The 22,123-nt window shown below is 34.7% G+C and overlaps 1 protein-coding gene across 1 annotated transcript; it reads right to left on the minus strand.

Annotated features, from left to right (window-relative positions):
- Positions 1 to 1,466: 1,466 nt before the first annotated feature.
- On the minus strand, positions 1,467 to 21,838 carry LOC142346027 (uncharacterized). Its single transcript, XM_075398506.1, has 3 exons — positions 21,705 to 21,838; positions 3,798 to 3,872; positions 1,467 to 1,867 (listed from the first exon to the last, which is right to left on the minus strand). The coding sequence occupies exons 1-3, from the start codon at positions 21,715 to 21,717 to the stop codon at positions 1,584 to 1,586; spliced, it is 372 nt and encodes a 123-aa protein (XP_075254621.1). The 5' UTR covers positions 21,718 to 21,838; the 3' UTR covers positions 1,467 to 1,583.
- Between the last annotated feature and the right edge of the window lie 285 nt (positions 21,839 to 22,123).

The following is a 22,123-nucleotide window of genomic DNA, read 5'->3' on the forward strand; positions in this document are numbered from 1 at the left end:
CAAATTCGACTCATATTTAACTACAAGAAGTTATGTGGGGCATTATGTGACCCCTAGTTTTCTTTCCAAACATTGTGTTTTCCTTAAATAAATTTAAAAATCTTCTGTTTCTGGTTTTTTGCAGATTCTTATTTAATCTTTAGCAATATTTCAACTATAATATTATCAATAATATACATCAACATCAAGTAAACAAATTAAGTTAAGAGCCACAATTGTTTTTATAGCTTTTAGATTTCCTCTCATTTGGTTGACATCTTTAAGTCAATTTATAACCAAACTGTAAGTCTCTTATTATCACTCTCTTGCAAAAAAGTTGATTCCAGAAAGCAACAGGAAAAAAAACTTTTTTTGACATTTTCGTATATTTTTGTTCTCAACAAACAACAATTGTTGTACAACAGTGAAATTTGTACAAAATCATGAATCCTAATTTGATCACTTGCAACTCTGAGCTATTTTTCAATATTTCAAAATTTTTTATTTTTCATGTGCTTCTGCATTCCTTCAACTGGTTTCTTTTCTGTGTAAAATATTAATATCACTAATAATTGACATTCATACGCAACTTTTTAAAAATTCATTAATATTTACCAATAGTATAAATTTTAAACGTCACCCAGTACACCCAGGTCGAGGAAAAATCAGAAAAACATGCAAGATAAGCGGTGAAAAGTGTTCTTTCGCATATAATTTTGCTGTGAAATGCCTTGAAATTATGTAATTTCACCGCTAGAGTAAACTGTGAACTCACAAAAGATTCACCATATTTCGCTGCTTGCTACAGATTACCTCCCTTACACGGGGTCGAATCTCACTTCCCTCTTGTCAGCCACTTCTACTTCCGCTGCGCCACCTCTGACTAACTTATAATACTATATTTGTTTTGAATTTAAATCAACTTCACTCTACTTCCTCTGAGACATGCGTGTTGAGTTTTCGTAAGATTTGCGATTCTGAGCGGTAAAATTACGTATTTTAACGGTGAATTGTGGCGAATTTTTTTAAGTTCACCGCTTGCTTTAGCGGTGATTTTACAGAATTTCACAGCATTCGCCGCATTCACCGCCCAAGAGCTACTCGCTCACAAAAGCCTCGATGAATTGAGATTGTCAACAAGCATTCACTGCTGATCTCACACAATTCAAGAAATTTTTCTATGCGGTGAATTTATGTAATTTCACCAGTAAGTTAAGCCGTGAATTTATGTGATTTACCGCATTCACCGCATATCTCACATATTTTTAGACACTTTTTTTCACAGTGGTCAATCTATGTAATTTCACCACTTAATTCAGCGGTGAAATTGGGTAATTTAACCACTACCAGGCGATAAAGTTCTTTTTCACCGCATTCAGCACTTGAATTTTGTAATTTCACCGCATTCACCGCTTATCTTACAAAATTTTGCGCTGAATGACGGTGACATCTCGACCCTTTACAGCAATTCTAAAAAAAGTCATGGACACACTCATCGCTTTTTTTGCTGTTTATAAATATTTTCTCAATTATAATTCACTGAAATTTGTAGTTGTTTTCTCGTTGCTCTTCGGCCCGGGCAAATCAAATTGTGCTATAAAAATTTAATGCATCGGCTGATTGACTTTGACGGGGTTGTGGTTGAACAATCTGGCATCCGTAACGGGCATATTCCGCATGAACAACCACTTTGTGACGTCACACTTCACCTTCACCAAATGTGCATCGCACCAGGGGCTCCAGATGTACCTGGTCACAAAATGGTCGCCGTAATTCTGACATCCAATTGAACGGACAAGTGGTCCTGTGTAGTCCTCGTCTAACAGCCAGGAGGATCCGCCAAAATACTTGACAGGAGTGTCCACCCAAAAACTGTCCATTACGTCTTCTAGAAAAAAAATGGGTTTAGAAAAAAGGGATCTATTCTGCTCCCCCCCCCCCCCCCCCAGCTTAGTGAGCATAAATCTTTTATGACCCCAGTCGCAAGTGCTGTTTTCTTACATAGTAACGTGCAATATAACAACATACAATTTGTAACCTGGGAGTCATAAAAAACACTGGGGGGGGGGGGGGGGGGGAACAGAAAAGATCCGAAAAAGAAAGGAATAACCTACCCAGTTATACATAGTTTTTCATAACCTGGACGAAACAAATCTGGATCATATCGCATTTTGCTCTGGACGTGTCTTTTCGTCGGGATTTTCGAACAACGTGCACATTAACACACCGAAACTTTGATCGAGTCAAAGTCTGGATCATAGGCCTTTTCGGTCTGCCTGGGTAATTTTATAGGCAAAATTTGTCTGGATGGGTATTTTCATAAGTCATTTTTCACCGAGGACCTCAACCTGGGTAAAAATAAACCAAGGGAGAAATATACCCCATAGGAAAAAAGCATCGGAGATACCCCCCCCCCCCCCACACACACACACACACACACCCTTGGGTGTTCAGCAACTGCGCAGTCGGCCTTGCCAATCAAAGCCAAACCAATTATTACGGCTCAAGGATATCGTCTATCCGTGGGTTAAGTTTACGGATCTATTCTGCCCCCCCCCCCCCCCAAACATAGAGAGCATTAATTTTTATGACCCCAGGCGCACGTGCTATTTTCTTACATAGTAACGTGTTATATAACAACATAGAATTTGTAACTGGGGGTCATAAAAAACACTGGGGGGGGGGGGGGAGCGAAACAGAACAGATCCAAATTTATTAGAGGCATAAAAATCAGTTTTGATCTAGCATGGGTAAGCGCTATACAACCCTTATGTTATTGATCTTCACTAAGTAGTAACAAAGCACCAGCTGTTAATTTTAAAATCAACAAAACGGAAAAATGTCATGAGACGTGGTGTGAAGGATTATACACGATTGGTTGGATCTGGAGGAAGTTGGTTCGAGTCCTGTTAGATCCTTAGTTTTTGCATTTACTGTTGTTGGTTTAATCGCGATACACCTAAGCAATGATCTTGTAACATTTATGCCAACTCTTTTTAAATTGCCACGTATGACCTAAGATACTAAGAATGTAAGTTTATTAGGGTTTATTATGCCCCCTCCCCCCTCCCTCCCCCGCCTCCCCCGCCAAGTTTTTTTAATGCCCCCAATTACAATATATATGCTGTTACATTTATATATTGTTACATATGTTGTTACTGTAAAAATGCAAGAGCACCTGAGTTATATGCCCATAAGCTGGGGGGGGGGGGGGGGGGGGGGGGTATATATACGATTATTTATTAATCTTCCCACACAGTTATGTTGATTGTTTCCACAGGGGTCTACCTCACCGGCAGACACCCCTGAATAAATTATGAACGTAACTATGCGCCCTTACCTAACTCTAGGGCAAATTCAGTACTGAGTCAGATTCTAATTTAGGTCACATTTTGCACTGAATTTGTCTTATTCAGAGCTAAATCAGTGATTCATTCTGAATGACTTACTGATTCAGAGGAATATTTCTCTGAATTTTTCTCTGTTTCAAAGAAACTCAGAAAGCATTTCACAGTTGGTTCTGAAATCTTTCTGAATCAGTACTAAATCATGAAATTACTCTGAAATTGTTCGGATTCAGTACTGATTGTCACTGCGCCTTAGGTACGCGCGGCAAGATTAAATACTTTTAAAAGTTAAATCATGGATAATGGTCCCCCGAGCTGATTTCCGAAAGTTCCCAAAAAAATCAGTTTCATCAGGAATAAATTGTTTTACATGGTGAATTAAATGGAGTTGATACAAATATCATCCGACGGTCTTTTACTGTAACAATAAAAACTGTCAAAAAGAAGGTAAATATGCAATGTTTTACTCACCACAAAAGTCATAGTCGTAATCGAAACCCTTGATCACGTGGAATGTTGACAGAGTCATTGCTAACAGGAACCAGGCTGAAAAACAATATAGGTTTAAACTTGAAGTTATTCACATTAGTTATATACTTGAAGATTTATTAATTACAAACTGCCTGATGTTATAACCCCAGTGATTCTGGATTTTTTATTGTGTAAGTTCTGATAAGATGCTGATCAAATATCTTTATCGTTTAAGATCTTATCTGGTCTTACACGATAAAAATTCTGCCCTATGAGAACTTTAACCGTGTAAGAGCTGATAAGATACTTATCGGATCTTATAAAATAATAATTCAATTCTGCTGAATTGTTATTTTGTAAGATCTGATAAGTATCTTTTCAGATTTTATAAGATAGTATTTCAATTTTGCTGAACTGGTATCTTATAGCATCTGATAAGTATGTTATCTGATCTTACACGCTTATAGTTCACGTAGGGCAGAATTTTTGTCGTGTAAGACCTGATAAGACATGTTTTAATGAATTCAATATAACCGTGTAACGTAGTCAATTTCCTATGAAAGTAATAAAAATAATCGGTCGACTAACCAATTATGAAACAAAAAAAATGTTTCTGATTCTATTTTGGCGGCATTTTGATTGAGTCTTAACCAGGTACTATGGCTAAACTTAGCAATCCAAGATAGTTTTGGTCTTCGAAGAAATTTTTTTCGGCCTAGTTTGATAAGTATCGCTTCAGAGAAAGCCCCTGACACTGGAATAACCTTTTTCAAAATATCTTATCAAAAGACAATATAAGATACTTTTCTCTTTGTTGTTCTGACACTTAGGTGTTGCATGCTGTAGTTTTTCGGCAACAGCTTGGAAGCAACTCCGAAATGCCTTCAATATGAAGAACATGCCTTACTTCAAGAATTTTTATCGATTATGATTTGATAAAAATCTTTTCAAAAAGATGAGTCATAACTTTTCGAATGATTATCTTACAAGATCTTTTAAGATTCCTTAAGAGCTTACACGATAAAATGTTTTTGTCAGGCAGAGATTTTATCGTGTAAGATCTTATTAGGCAGAATTTTCGTTTGTAAGATCTGACAAAAGTGAACTTTTATCGTGTAGGATCTTATCAGCACTGATAAATTTTTTTTTATCATAGAAGAGCTGATAAATTGTCTTTCAAAATCTCAGTCAGGTGACGCATAATATTAAAGGATCCTATAAGACAATTTTGTATGAACTTGAAAGATATTACGCGATAAAAATTCTCAAATGTCTTGGGAAACTTTGATTATAAACTGCTTCGACTTATATAAACATTAACGAAGAGGCTCGGTAATAAGCGATTGCATATAATGTTCTGACACCACTCCTATGTATATTGGCTTAATTGTGTACATATGAAGTAAAGATGGAAAACTTCCAGTATAAAACAGAGTAATGGATTCTCAGGGATACTTGAGGCTATCTAAAATATGGACCGACGTCTATACCAGGTTATTTTTTTATTTTAATTGCATGGACAAATGTTGAAATGGGCAAAACCATTGGTTAAGGAAAAGAATTCAGGTTGATAAGATTCCCAAGCAGAAAAAAAAGACAATTTTAATAAATGAACACCTAATTTAACGAAACAAAAAGATTTCTAATTCATTTTTCTAATTCGATCCAATTCAACCAAGACAAACGAAATAACCGTTGACATGGACTCTAACACTATAATTTTAAAGAAAAATTTTGATTGTAAACAGAGCAAATGAACCTACATACGCGGAAAAAAACAGACAGAACAAATAAAATCTAGAAAATGAGAATTCAATTTTATTTCGAAAACTGGAGATTATAAAATTTTATTGCACAAATCACAACAAATTGATTATGTGCCAAATACACCTTTTCAGAACACTTGCACAACAATTGAAAAAAAATGACAAAAAAAGCAATGAAAACGAAAAAAAGGACATCCACAATATTCAAAAAAGTCTAAAAATTTGTGGCGTCAAAGTTAAACGATATTTAACTATGTATCGAAATCCTTATCAAACTATATATCAAAATCCTAAAAACAGATTATCAAAGCAAATTTAAAACAACAAAAAAGCAAAACTCAGGAGAAAAACTTGTTACTACAATGTAATTAGCCGGAATATAAAAACGCTGATTTTTGTTTAAAAGCATTTCAAAAAATGCCCAATTATAGGGCCATTTAGCTCCACTTCTCTATTAAACCGCAAAAAAAACAGAAATTTTCACTGTTTTTCAATAAAAAGAGCGATCAAAGTCAACGAAAAGTAAAACCATCTAATAGAAGCCATTGTACTCCCTTGGAAAGCATTAAAGACCTCTTAGTACTAAGACTAATTTTAGCTCAACAAAAGTTACGTTCCCAATTTAGATTTTAAAAAATTTACTCGAAGTTTACGAAAGAGTGTGGCAATTTATGCATGCTCAGAAATCTTATCAGAATATTTACCAAAAGTCCTCCTGCAAAAAAATGAAAATTTACGCTCCGGTACAGCGCTGCTTTGTGGTAGTCATCGTCAAAATATCTGACTCATTGAGATCTTGCAGGTCATACGACGATTTTAAGATAGATTGACAATGACCACATTTACAGAAAAAAAGTATATAAGAGTTTGGCAGTTCCTCAATGTCGTCCCGAAAAACTACAAAAACTAATGACGTCACCAATAAAAATTCAATGATGCAAAACATTTGATTGCCAACCAAACTTATTATACCTCATAGATGAAAAAAATTGCAAATTGAAGAACAAAAAAGATGAAAAAATAGTTGACGTCACTAGTAAAACTTCAATGATGCAAAACATTTGATTGCCAACAAAACTTTTTAAACCTCGTGCGTGAAAAAAATTGCAAATTGAAGAACTAAAAATTGAAAAAAAATGTTGGCTTCACCAGTAAAATTTCATTGATGCAAATCACTTTATTTGCCAACAAAGCTTATTGCCCCTCATACGTGAAAAAAAAATCGGAAATTGAAGAACTAAAAAGGATGAAAGACATAACTCTTTGCATGGAATAACTGAGAAACAAAGTCATCAGCCATTCACCGAAAAGCTTGAAAAGGTTTTTATAGGAAAAAAGTTGTCGTCAATAATTCAATAAAATTGTAGTTGGAACCGCCAATTAGGTGACTATATTGATAAGACAACCACCGAAACATTTTCGAGCAAAACAAAATGTTTAAACGTTTCTACGAAAAGTGTCCAACTCAATTGCGGTAACGATGTGCATATAAATGAAACCACGACACACAATTTATCCACCATTAAAACATACATTAACTTTTGTAACATTAGCGAACATATTAATAGAACCGACAGATAAAACCCTCTTGAGGGGAAAATATTATTACAACCTCAACAAAAGTTTAATTATCAAACTCTTTTCTTTAGTTCAGATGCAGCTAGAGAATATAAGTTTTGAACTGTTTACTTTTTGTGCTTCATTTATTAGACTAGCGTATCTAAAACGTTTACTTAAACTTAATCTCTAGTTGAAAAAGTCGACAAAATATGAACATATATTACAAAAAGCCAGCACCAAAATTAATCAATTTTTTCAGGACTATAGAAAGCCAGTATGATACCAATAATACCACTCCTCTCTTTGAGTGGCTAATAAAAACACGTAAATGTTTCAAACAAAAGACAAAAAATTTTTTATAAAAATCAATAATGATGACGAAATAAAACTACTTTGAATGGACATAAACTGGCAAAAGCGCTCCCAACTGCTGTTCCAAATAGATTTGCTAGATGATATAGGTTCCACAAGCTCTCTTATTAGTATATATAAACAGATTGAATAGATTTTAGGGCTGTAAAAATTTTCAGCAACTGTAGCTTAAAAAAACTGATTGGGTGCCGGTTTTTTTGAAAAAAAAAGAATAAACTATCAGAATTATCAGCCAAATTAGGTAGAAATATTAAACCAAAATATTCAACTACCGTTTATTATTGTAAAAAATTATATCCTTACTGTCATTGAGCTGGTAAAGTGCTTAAACTTAATATTCTGTATAAAATTCTCTGTATCGTCTGCCATCCAAAATTAAATCTAATCTAATCTATTCTAACCTGTTCATTTTTCTTTCAGTAAAATAGTATTTTTGAGTATAAAAGTTTCGATTTAGTGAATAAAATAGTGATGATAAACCAAAAATTACCAAAGAAACTGTAAGCCCCGATAACTCCTCGAAGAAGATAAAGGACTGTTATATTTTTTCCTACGCTTTACGAAATTTCTAATTATGTAACTCACAATTCTATATGATGAAGAAGTAGTAAGACCAAATTCACGGTTTGTAACGGGGGGGACGTCCCCCCCCCCCCCCGTGACAATCCGTGTACACGTTTTGTAACGGGTGGGGACGTCACCCCCCCCCCCCGTGACGATCCGTGAGGTACATTTTTGAGGTCGAAAAATTTTGTCTCTCAATTTTGGCAGAGGGACAAAAACTTGTAGAAATTTTCTCGATTTGTGCCGGGGATAAAAACTTGTAAAATTTTTGTCAATTTTGTGCGGTGAGAAAAACTTGTAAAATTTTTGCCAAATTTGTTTGGTGGGCGAAAACTTAGGATATTTCCAGCTGTTTTGTGCGGGGGATAAAAACTTGTGAAAATTTTCTCGATTTGTGCCGGGGACAAAAACTTGTAAAATTTTCTCAAATTTTTGGGGACAAAAACTTGTAAAATTTTTGCCAATTTTGTTTGGTGGGTAAAAACTTAGGATATTTCCAGCTATTTTGTGCGGGGGATAAAAACTTGTAAGAATTTCACAGTTTTGTGGAATTATTGAAAAACTTGAAAAAATTTTGCAATTTCTTGGGGTCCATTAAGTTGATTTTAAAGTTTAAAAATTCTTAAACCCTTTTTTAGTCAAACAGACTGTTTATGGGTTTTTGAAAAACATATAACTGACTTACCTTTTCTTTATTTCGATCTCTTGATAAGTTTTATGTAAATAAGATAAATTCTATAAGTTTAAAGTCATATCTACATTTAAACCAAAATGGAGTCCATTTTTGCTGGTTTTGATCCAACATCTGGTTTTAATTTGATAGTTTTATTGACCATATGTTATCCCAGATTAGGGAGTGTGGGCAGATTCGAAAACCAATAAAACTTAAGTGCCAGGGCTCCAAATTGAGAATTTTTGTGTCTGGTATGAAGTTTGCGGCGTCAGAGGTGAAAAGAGTGCAACTTTGCAGAGAACAAGGAAAAAATATACGTATGAAAGGGACAAAATAAATGCTCAAAACTATGTGAAATGTTCCAAAAAAAACTGAAAAAGTGTCTGAAAATGTGCGGTAAAGCAATTCATCCACCACGTTTAAATGACGGGAGAGTTAGAAATCGAGAAAAAAAATTGTGTATTTTTAGAGTAAAAGTTGATGTTTTTGGACAATTTTAAGCAAAATACTTCCACCAAAAGCAATTCCATTAAGCACAAATTGTTTTGCAATGTGCATGACAACAGATGCAGGCCGGTAAATTGTGTAACACAAGGTGTTTGAGGGATAAAGCAAATGTGATCACGTAAAATAGTGTGAAACTTGGGGAATTAAAAAAAATGACGAAATTTTAACTGGAAAAACTGATGTAACCTTACTGCGTACCTTTGGCGAAATGATACTGTGAGCAGTGTATTTACCTTTTATACTTAAGAAAACTAACTTCTTTTTTTGCGAAGAAATTTTTTTTTCCTTACTTTAATAAACAGTTTTCGTTTTCTCTTTTTTGTTCTCTTATTAGTTTCATAGCACTAACAATAAATATAGCTGTATGTCTATAATGTTCATCTATTTTTATCCAATCTGGACTTGTTTTGCCGACCTCTGATTTCTTGAGAGCTGACTGAAGATTAATTTTAAACTTGTGCATATGACAATGTTTTTGATTTTTTTGTTTCGCAAGTTTTGATCTCCGCGTTTGTGATTGGTTGGCCGATTTTTAGGAAATGTTATGTCTACTACATATGCCAACATGTGTTTTTCAATTACATAAGCAATTCAGTGTGCTCGTCTCCGACTCTCTGATTGGTCAGTCGAGTTTGAGTTTTATTACTGTCTCGCACATGTTTGAACAAGTGTTGATTTATTGTCAAAGACAAGGTGTGATCTCCTTTATTACCATAAGCAATTCAGCGTGCTCGTCTCCGACGCTCTGATTGGTCAGTCGAATTTGAGTTTTATTATTGTGTCGCACATATTTGAACAAGTGTTGTTTTATTGTCAAAGTCAAAGGTGTTGTCACAAGTTTGAGTTTGTGTTTAAAAAGAAAGTAGTATGTCGTCGTCTCAAGATTACTTGGATTTTTACCACGATATAGCGCATTCTGAAAAACGATATGTAGTTGCCTGTGTGAAAACATATGATAATACAGGAACTTATATATCGCTGAAACTTTTCAAGAAAGAGAACGCAGACAACGAATTTCGTTTCAACCAAAATCTCACTCTCTCTATGCAGGAATTGGAGCAAGTGGGAGAAAATATTGATGCTATTAGAAGAATAACTCTCTCAAAATTTGCGAACGAGCAGAGCAGCTATGGCAAAAGGAAGTTACAGCCTGGTTCCAGTTTAGAAACGAATGGAAAGTCGTAGCTGCAGATTCAAAAAATCAAGAAAATGGTTGAAGCAATGTTTGAACTTACGCCTGAATATTTTCGACAATTCCAAAAACTTTTTCGATATTTTTTTTGCAATAGTGAGCCTCAATTTGATTCTAATCTTACAAAAAACTTCGCATACAGCCAGCACAAAAATGAAGATCATTGCAAATTACAACAATTTCATTACCATGTCATTGCTTCTGTTAATCAATTACCGCAATCCTTCAACGATACTTCTCCTAAACCATATACAATACCATGTCTCCTCACTTGTTTTCAACTGCTCATTCGGGGGTCTTCTCACATAGTGCATTATGGCGAAGTGATGGAAAAACTTTAAGAGGCAGCCAGTTACAACGACCAGCACAATCTAGCTGTTATAAATTCTAAGAAAAAGATACCAATTGTAAACATGATAATGACACAGGATGTTCAAACGCAAACTGACTTTTCACCTACTTGCACGATTGATAGATTTTATAGTATTTATAATGGTGGTATGTATTTTGAGCTTTCCAAATTACTTGATATATTAAACAGTGGTTAGGGTTGTTTGCATGTAGATAATAGTTTGATTTTGATAAATTTTAATATGGAATCGAAATCTTTTAATTTAAAATTGTCTTGTTCTCTTGTCTTTGAAGAAATAATTGAGCAAAAAAAATTAATTAAAAAAGTTAGAGCAAATGATTAGCAAAGCGTAGCAAATCATTATCGTTCATATTCAACATCAAAGGATAATCATAACGAAACCTCACTTGTGCAATATAAAAGCAAAAAACTCCACAGAGTTTTGAGTTTTGATTTTGAATTGGCTTAAGTTTGAGTATTTGAGTTACTTCATTGTAAAATTTTAACAGTCGGCAATACAATAAATGGTAGTTTTGTATCGGGATTCCAAGCGGATCAGCCAACTTGCGGATCAGTAAACTTTGTTTTTGTAAAACAGAAGAACCATCCAATGACTTCCTACATGTTGCGACGGTGAAGCATTGACTATGATAAATCCTTCTCTTGTTAACTTTGGGAAATTGTCCGCTGCAAAAACTCCATAAAAATAGTATTTCAAATGAATACAATTTCCCAAAAAATAGCGTATTTCATGACTATCCATCTGTGGGGTATGTGATAATTGAGTTTTTTCTCACCTTTCGTTCCGAATTAACATAAAATGTTGAGCTTCTTTCACCCAGAAATAGAATTTCTACGTTGGCTGCCAATGCTCCGTCAAATGTAAGTTGAACTGAAATTGAGCAATTTGTAAGTTCTGGATGAATGAAATCATGAGAAGCCTCTTGCGTTGATGTTAAATCAAAAGCTACATTAAAGTGATTGGGATAATCGTCCAGAGTTATGCCATGCCCGCCTTTGTCAAGAAAATCCAGGACCTCCAGAGTATTGAAGTAAAGGCGGTAGTTAAAAGTTGTTGAGACCGGAGTTCCAACAATAGGTTGACCATTTCGATAAACAACAATTTGGCTCAAATTGAATTTCTGGTAGTGAAAAGGATTAGTGCGATTAGTTCCGAGGTATGCTTGATTTGTTGCCGTCGCAATTACCACACGTCGTACAGGTTCTTTCGAGAAAATATCCTCATGGCTCCAACTTATTATTCCAGTTGTAGCTAAAAAAGTTCTTGATAATACTTCTGTATAGCGATACACGGCAGGTGTTTTTAGTAGAGTTTTCTCAATTGCCGTCAAAACATGATCCGCTATTGTTATTTTTCTAACGTAGAGATTATCTTCAATTATTCTAACTTTGTAATGTTTGTTTGACTCTGAAATTACAGCAAAATCATTTGTAGACCTTCTAAAAGAAATTCGCAGAGTAACACCATTAAGTAAGTGTTTATCACAAGTTAAAATATCACTCGCCGGCTTTCCAATAAAATAGTTTTCCTGGGAATTAGCAACAAGAGCGTTTTTGGCCGCTTCGTCGTCCGCGCGACCGTCGGTGCCATCAATTTTAGCCGGCTCATCCTCGTAATAATATCCCTGACAAACTAGCCATGAGTTTTTTGCAGTTTTTCCTGAAGAGAATTCCGTTTGAATGAATGCTTTGTGTGCATAGTTTGCGTTTGTATTGGAAATTTTAGCAGATACAGTGCATTCTGAAAATAAAGAATGTAATGCGTTGTTGCTAATGTACGGCGCGTCTGTATTTGTAGCATCCATTCCTGTTCTTAAATCGCCGTCATTGTTTCGGGAAATTTTACATTTAAATTCAAGGAGAGGTTTCTGTAAATCTATGAAATTGTTCCTGTCAACCAAAACTCAAGCATTGGACCGTCCGGGGAATATGATGGCCCAACTTTTTAAGTAAAAGCATTGTCAATAGTAATAATCAGAGGCTGTTTTTCAAAGAAATCAAGTGTGGTGTGTGTTTCCTCTGCGGGCAGTAAATTAGAAATCTTTTTGAACTTTAGAAAAGAATTTTGACCGACTTCTCGTCAAAGTCTTCTTCTTACCAAAGCCTTGTTTTGGCTTTTCACCGTTGGGTTTTAATTTACGTATTCTTTTTGATCCGCCCACTTTTTCTTTGTAACTGGAGACTCTTTCTTTGTAACAACCTCTACCAGCTCAGGAGCTGCTTGAACAATTAATTCGCGTCCTATCTTTTTGGCTACAGGTCAAAAAAAAATTTTCTTGCAATCGGTAAGACCGCTCTGCCAGTACCTGCTGCTAAAGCCCCAAAACCACTTCCTCGTTGACGATAGTGTCCTGAAAAATATGGTGACACCGATTGCTGTTGATAGTGGGCTTCCATTTAATCGATTTTTAAAAATTTTTCAAAATAACTTTTCCTGTTCCAGCGAATGGAACTAATTCTCCAGTTTCGGTCCGGAATTGAATTTCAATTGACTGAAAATTTTTTGATAGTAACTTTTTGTATTCCAAGTTGATGAAAACAATTCTGTGTGTTGGCTCTATTTCGCAGGGGCTACCGTTTTTCAGTCGTTGTTTTGAATCAGTGACTCGAATAAGAGGTGCTTTGGTATCACCTACGTATTGATACTCAATTATGTTAACGTAAATAAAAATTAGTTGCTTCCCTGCAGACAAATCAAAAGGATAATCGCCAACAAAGTTTTTTCTTCGTCATCAGCCATGGTCAGATTTTCAAAAGTGTCCAACATCTTGTATCCAATATGATAACCAGACCCATCATGAATACCGTTGAAACCTAGTATGCTTGGATTTTCGTTTTGCGAAAAACTAATTCCTTCGTTTTTTACCAAAAAAGAGGAATAAAACTCCGATGATTTTGTTAAATTGATAGTCAAAATGAGGCAATCCCCGGTAGCTGTTTTTAAGGATCTCAAAAGATGGTCACGGTTTTCATAGGAACCAGTTCCAATAATAGCTCGTTCTCCTCCGTATTGTCTGGAGACAGCATCAACTGGAATACTTTTCTAATAAAACTTAAGGCCTTCAGAAGAAAATATCTTTAAATCACTTTTGTTCACTTGATTTATTTTTGCCGGGAAGATATTTTCACTTAGTGCAACTTGCCAATCCGCCTCCAAATTAATTTCTTCATTGAAATAATTTTTGAATGAGGACAAGGTGTTTTGAGGAAAAATATTCATAGAGGCTGATGAAACTAAGTGAACCGTGAATTCCTTCATGTTTTGTTATTTCACTACTGTTGTCTCTAACTTTGACCAACTCCAATTCATAAAATTTTACCTTGACTGGTTCTTGGGATGCGTCAAGGAGACTATAAGTAGGGGGATTTGTTGTAGGTATATCGTAAATCTCAAAAACTTCGTTGGTAAAAGTTTGCTTGTGTCCTTTTCTAAAAGGAAGATCCGCTTTTGATATTCGCACAAAGTCCCCAACGTAAAATTTTGGTCGGCGAACTAGATTTGCTGAATCTTTAAAAATTAATGATATCAAGTAAGGAACGTCTTTCTTTGTCACTTTATTCGGCACCAATGTCGTTACTCTGTTGACTCTAGAGTTAATGGTTTGTACAAAGCTCTGCAATTGATTAATATACGAGTATGTCCATTTGTCATCTAAATACTTGTATATCAAATTCTTGAGCGATCGTATATTTCTTTCTGCAAATGCTGATTTTTTCTCGCTGAAAGTTTTATAAACTTCGATTTCATTTTTCTGACATAGAGTGCTGAAAGAGCCCTTAAATTCTGTACCAGCATCTACCCACAATTTTTTAGGTCGCCTGTTCCTTATCATTTTCTTAAACGCATCTGCTGTTGTTGTGGCGTACTTTGATTTTAAGGGTTCGACTCGTAGATAACGTGAGAGACAGTCCACCGCAACCAATAAATATTTTACATCTTTGTTCTCTTTTGCTAATTTATCCACATGAGCCAAGTCTAGCGACCAAATTTCCTTTATACCGTGGGCAATAACCTTCAGTGTTGGAAACTTTATTCTATATTTTTTAGGCTTTGTGTGGGCTTTCTTACCCTCTAGGAACAATTTCACTTTACTTGGTTTCAAGTTTGTGATTCTTTGTAGATTTTTTACGCTTCCGTATGCTGCGGGACCTTTCGTATATTTTAACTCAAGCGATTTTTTTCTCATTCGTCGAAAGACTCCCAATCCTTCTCCTCTTGCTGATTTCTGTCTTCCTTCGAAGTTTTGAAACCACTTCCGGCGTCTGAGGATTCTTCTGTAAGTAATTGACTGGTTTCTTTGTGCTTGATTCCTTTTGGCGAAATAGTTTTCTTTTTCTTTTTAGGTTTGACAGTTTTTTGAGTTCTTTTCCGGATCGCAATTTTAGCATTTCTGTTGATCACCAAGTCTTCTTTAATGTCTAAAACCTCAAGAAGCTTAAAAAAATCTGGGTTACTTAGTTTTTTAGTTGGTTGTTGCAAATCATAGAGAAAAATAGGGACATTTTTTCCTGTTTCTGTTCCGTCAACAATGAAATTTTCATTTTCGTCTATAACAACGTTTTTTGACTCTTTAATGATGCTAACTATTTTCTCCGTCCTGGTAAATTTCGCTAGCGCTAAAACATTAAGATTTTGAAGAAGTTAGTTCGCAATTTTTTTGACAACTCAGTGGGATCAACTGTTTCCCTTGTACCTAAAATTTCCTGGTACTCTTTTTTAGTGTTTTCATTTGGTCGCATACGGTTCAAAAAGGAAAATTGAGCGCCAGTATGCTGAAAATTGGGATCATTTACAATTTGTGAGGTATACCGTTGCTCTTTCATAAACTGATTTTTTGGAATCAAAATAAATTCTCCAGCAGTTGACATAGTTTAACTCTAATGGATGAAACAAAATTTTATGATGAGTTGAATCAATTCAAAACCGGTTTTCGTTAGAAAAAGTGCTCGTCGTTTATCCATTGTTGACTTTTTCTTGAGAACACTTTCAAATATGTGTCTGTATTTTTCTAAGTCTCCTACTTGACCCAGCAAGACATTGTGAAGACATGCACATAAAACCAGTATAACCTCACTATCACAATTAGGCAGGTATTTCGTTAACTGTTTTGGTTGCAAATGCACCATTTGTTTCGTTATAGATAATTTTTTCTCTTTCATTGTTTAGAGGGTTTGCTTCTGCTTTATCAGATGGAAGATAGAACACTGTAGGACCTGGCTCAGTAATATTTGAACAGTATCGTAAACAATCAGAATATTTTGGGATAAGATTGATAAGCAAATGCCCAAATGGTTCTTTCGTTGCCAATTGATAGCAATGTTTTAAAAATTTAACAAGAATTAACTGCTTGCCTAAAAATTCGACTTGTTGAATATCGCGGGCTGATTTGAACAAAATGATGTATGATGTGTTCAAGTCTATTGTACGAGACCACTTGCTCTGCTGATAACGACTGTGGTTTATGTAAATATCATTAATGCTTTTGTGGCGCCCTGCAGTGGCCAACTTAACAAAATTCTTTGTCGTTATAAATTTCTTCTTAGGAGTAGTCAATTATCAAAAGACTAGTTTTCAAGGTTATACAAAAATTCTAAATTGGATTACTTTTTGAAAATAACTCCAAGTTTTTGCTCCATTTTGATGTATATTTGTTGCATTTCTCGGTATAAAAATATAATGTTGTTAAATTTCGGGTAAAATGTGTTTTCACTCAAAATTTTGAAAGTTAACTCTGTTTTGCCACAACCTGAGGGCCCTACAACGGCCATGAAGACTCTATCTTGCGTAGATATAATTTTATTCATAGTCTTGGATTTGGTAAAATGTATCCAACTAAACTTGACAATATGGATATCCAAACTGAGGTTTCTTCACAATTTGGTTTTAACACGGTTAACTTCACAATACAAAGTGATATTAGCAGTAATATAACAAACATTTGCACAAAAAATACAACTTCTGAGCGTGGCAAAGTTGTTTGGATACAAAATTTCAAAGACGATTTGCTGCTACTTTCTTTTTCAAAATAAGTTTCCTCTACAACAGCGTCAACTTGATCAACTGTTACTCCCTCCATCTCAGCACAAAATAATAACTTGTTAAAAAAGTATAAATTGGATATCAGTTTACATAAAACAACTCATAGCAAATAAACTCAGTTAGAAAAATCTTTCATATGAACCATGAAGCACTCAGAGAGCCTCTCAGTTTTGTTATAATGAACAATTATGTGCACTCTTTCTTCCTTCACCAAGTGTCGAATCTCTTTTGGCAGTGAAGGATCGTTTTTGTCAATTTCTTCACCAACCGGGTGCTTCGACATCAGTAAGGGTTTCGTAGGACAGACGCTGGGTTGATTTTTTGACATTCTGCTTTCTCCACTGAAGAAAAGGTTCAATATAATACACTAAACGAGTGAATGAGCGAATTTCGTCCTCAGTCAGCAACAATTTAACATTTCTCTCTAAAAACTGGTTTCCGGTTTTTATGGTTTCGTCTTTGGAAATTGAAAGACTCAAATTCCGTCCCCCGTAATCAAGGCACAAATTGTTGAACGCGGTGACAACGGTGCCTCCACATTCGTCAATTGCTCTTTCATTGGTTAACCAGTTGAAATAGAAAATGGCTTTTTCTTTTGCACAATGTTTGTTGAAATTGTTTATGCAATTTGAATGAGTTTGACAATTTTGTGTAAAATAGTTCACAGATATCGAAGGACACTCACGTGAATTCAGATCAATAACAGGGCATTCAAGCAATTCTGACAAAAACTTAACTTTTTCCGCTCCCTTAGCGTAGAATATCGCACCAGGATTCCGCAAGAGAACGCTTTGAATTATTTGTGTTAGATAAATGTAAGGATAATTTCCTATGTCCCAATCAATACCGTGCAAATTTCTACTCAACCAACTGAAAGACTGCTTTTGTTGAGTAGTTAACTCACTATAATTTGTTGGTGGTAAAATTGACCCGCAGTCAAGGTAGTCTTCAGTACAAATTCCAAACTCTTTAACAATAAATTCTTCTTTTCTGTGACGAAATCCTTCAACGTCTAACACAACCGTTTTGCTGCGCAGCATTCCAATAAGTGATAATATGACGGACAAAAAATCTTTATATATAAGCAAAATAGTATTCCCGACAAATGCCCGCTAAAACAGTTGCTGCTTTTCCAAGGAAAGATATAAGAATAACCTGGTCCTTCGTTATATATGTCGTATATGAAACCACCTGCGTCGTTTAAAATAGCGTACAAACGTAAAATTTTTGATACTTTTAGATACTTGTCGAGAGATGAATTGTCGATGCCAATTAGACCTCCATATGGACGCAACTTTAGAGCAATATCATGATCAAAGCAGTCCAACTCACTAAAATATTCACTTGCTGCCAGGAAATAGATTAATCTTACTGATTTTTCAGGATAAGATGTAGAAATGGATAAGTAGTTGTAGTGAATGTTTTCCAAACAGTTTCTACAAAGAACTGGTTGATCAAAACGCATTCCAAGTCTTTTTTTTTTCACTTAGAAAACTGCAACTCAACGAAGTTTTTAATGCTTTTCTCTGAGGAGTCTAAACCATTTATTATTAACAATCATTAGACAACGAGTGAATAAGATTTTGTCATTCTAATAATAGCGACAGACTAATTTACCGGGTTTTGATTTTTATAATTTTAAACACTAAGAATCAATAACCGCAATGCTAACTGCTATAACTATATAGAACAACGCATTCGCATACTGTCTGTAGGCACTCTCCTTTCGCCTTATTATACCTAAGGTTAAATTTCTAAATTTGCTGTATTTTGATTGGCTAAGATAAAAACCAAATATATCCAACTATTATGCTCTACGTGACAAGTATAGTTATTGCTGTTTTCTGATTGGCTAAGATAAAAACCAAATATATCCAACTATTATGCTCTACGTGACAAGTAAGTTATTGAGCTGTTCTTAGCAGCATTACGCCTAAACATGTAGCAAAAACAATTGAACACAAATAGTCATTTTCTTTCAATTCTTGCATACTGTTTGGTTGCTCGCAATATCCAAATCTTTGCTCTACAACAAACTTAAAATTGTTTGCAAACTCTTTTCACAGTCTTTCCTCGTTTCTTTTTGTCTTTTTCCACTATTGATAACAATCTAATTATTCTCGAAACGAGATTGATACAAAATTTTTAAGTTTTAGAACAAATTGATTTATCTTTCGATTATATAGAAAAGCTGACCGAAAGTTTTCACGACCTGACAAACTACCACAAAAAATCATTAACTGCAACATTGTCTTCAAACTTTGAACATGTCTCCGGTGGCAATTATTCTGAAAGAAGAGGCCAATCCTGATTTGAGAACAATTGCATATGAAACTTACAAAAAAGAGAAAGTTGTTATTGTTAAACAAGAGTTGCGGGACAATGAGTGGATTACAATTAACCACATGGCGCTACCAATTGTAATTTTCGACTACATTCAATCATTCAGATTTGAAAAGGTGCTGATGAAAGGAGCACAGTACACGATCGATCATGTTACTGGCTACGTAAGAGAATTTGTTTTCAATCCAGAGACGATAGTTGAAAATGTTAGGAAAATTCTTTACGACTATGATATCAAAGAGATTCCTCTATACGAAAATCAGGGGGGCTATTGGAGGGACCTGTAAATTATCGATAGTTTTTGGCGGATTTCAAATAGCCCCGAAAGTCCAGACATTACAACTTGGTCAAATTCTCCCCTACCAGACTCAACGCCACCTCCCTCAACTCCCAAGGTAGCGGATGTATCCATAATTGCCAGCAGCAGCCTTGAGACGCCGCCAGTGAGCCTTTGCTTTGCTCCAAAGAAACGAAAACTTGATATAAACTTCTAATACTCAATAAAGACATTGTTTCTTTTGTTTCTGAGATCTTCTAGTGTGAAAATTATTTTGATAGTATTGTTTGTTCCGTGTTATATAGCCTAACATTTCTTTCCATTTTTCGTCTCAACGCACATTGTTCCACTTGAAATTGAATTTTAAGCTTTCACTGCATTTTTAATTTGTACACAGTAAAGACTATGCATATTCTATTGAACGCGCTATATCGTGATAAAAATCAAAGTAATCTTGAGACGACGACATACTACTTTCTTTTTAAACACAAACTCAAACTTGTGACCACACCTTGTCTTTGACAATAAAACAACACTTGTTCAAATATGTGCGACACAATAATAAAACTCAAATTCGACTGACCAATCAGAGCGTCGGAGACGAGCACGCTGAATTGCTTATGGTAATAAAGGAGATCACACCTTGTCTTTGACAATAAATCAACACTTGTTCAAACATGTGCGAGACAGTAATAAAACTCAAACTCAACTGACCAATCAGAGAGTCGGAGACGAGCACACTGAATTGCTTATGTAATTGAAAGACACATGTTGGCACATGGAGTAGACATAACAATTCCTAAAACTCGGCCAACCAATCACAAACGCCGAGATAAGAATTTGCGAAACAAAAAATCAAAAACAATTTTTGTCATATGCACAAGTTTAAAATTAATCTTCAGTCAGCTCTCAACAAATCAGAGGTCGCCAAAACAAGTCCAGATTGGACAAAAATAGATGAACATTATAGACATACAGCTATAGTTATTGTTAGTGCTATGAAACAAACAAGAAAACAAAAAAGAGAAAACGAAAACTGTTTATTAAAGTAAGGAAAAAACAGAATTTCCTTCACAAAAAAAGAAGTTAGTTATCTTAAGTATATAGGGGAAATACACTGCTCGTACTATCATTTCGCCTAAGTTACGTAGTAAGGTTCAGTCTGACATCAGTTTTTCCAGTTAAAATTTCGTCATTTTTTATAATTTCCCCAAGTTTTACACTATTTTACGTGATCACATTTGCAATATCCCTCAAACACCTTGTGTTACACATATTACCGGTCTGCACCTGTTGTCATTCACATTGCAAAACAATTTGTGCATAATGGAATTGCTTTTTGTGGAAGTATTTTGCAAAAACATCAATTTTTACTCTAAAAATACACAATTTTTTTTCTCGATTTCTAACTCTCCCGTCATTTACACGTGGTAGATGAATTGCTTTACCGCATATTTTCAAACACTTTTTCAGTACTTTTTGGAACATTTCACATAGTTTTGAGCATTTATTTTGTCCCTTTCATACTTATATTTCTTCCTTATTCTCTGCAAAGTTGCACTCTTTTCACCTCTGACGCCGCAAACTTCATACCAGACACAAAAATTCTCAATTTGGAGCCCTGGCACTTAAGTTTTATTGGTTTTCGAATCTGCCCACACTCCCTAATCTGGGATAACATATGGTCAATAAAACTATCAAATTAAAACCAGATGTTGGATCAAATCCAGCAAAATTGGACTCCATTTTGGTTTAAATGTAGATATGACATTAAACTTATAGAATGTAGACATAAAACTTATCAGGAGATCGAAATAAAGAAAAGGTAAGTCAGTTATATGTTTTTCAAAAATCCATAAACAGTCTGTTTGACTAAAAAAAGGTTTAAGAATTTTTAAACTTTAAAATCAACTTAATGGACCCCAAGAAATTGCAAAATTTTTTCAAGTTTTTCAATAATTCCACAAAACTGTGAAATTCTTACAAGTTTTTATTCCCCGCACAAAATAGCTGAAAATATCCTAAGTTTTTACCCACCAAACAAAATTGGCAAAAATTTTACGAGTTTTTGTCCCCCAAAAATTTGAGAAAATTTTACAAGTTTTTGTCCCCGGCGCAAATCGAGAAAATTTTTACAAGTTTTTGTCCCTCTGCCAAAATTGAGAGACAAAATTGAACAAATATAACAAAAAAAACTGAACAAACATTTTTGAATATAAAATGACCAAAATTTTACTCACCAGATGTGAACATTTTTCCTACTTTGTTTTAAGTCTAGTCTAGCCAAATAAAATTAAAAAGAAATGGCCTAAGAGACCAACAAATTTTACGGCCTAAGAGACCACCAAGTGAAAATTGTGCGAGCGGCGTGAATATTATACCCATACTTAAATTTCGCAACTCGCGCATAATTTTACAATATTTCGCAATTTCCGCATCATTAGACGAAATAAAGGCGAAATTTTCAGTAAAAATTAATAGATTGAAAGTAAATATTACAACAGGCTGGAGACGCAGTGAAGTATCGTAAATATCGTATTTTTAGAGCCCTCATATTAATTAAAGACTCGAAATCAATCATTTGTGCATCACTGATTTTTGAAAACGGAATACTGAATAAGTTTCAACATAATTTTGGGGTATGCATTCGTAGATCTCA

Source organism: Convolutriloba macropyga, chromosome 9, assembly GCF_964194025.1.
Source record: "Convolutriloba macropyga chromosome 9, txConMacr16.3, whole genome shotgun sequence".
In the NCBI taxonomy this organism is placed as follows: Eukaryota; Metazoa; Xenacoelomorpha; order Acoela; family Convolutidae; genus Convolutriloba; species Convolutriloba macropyga.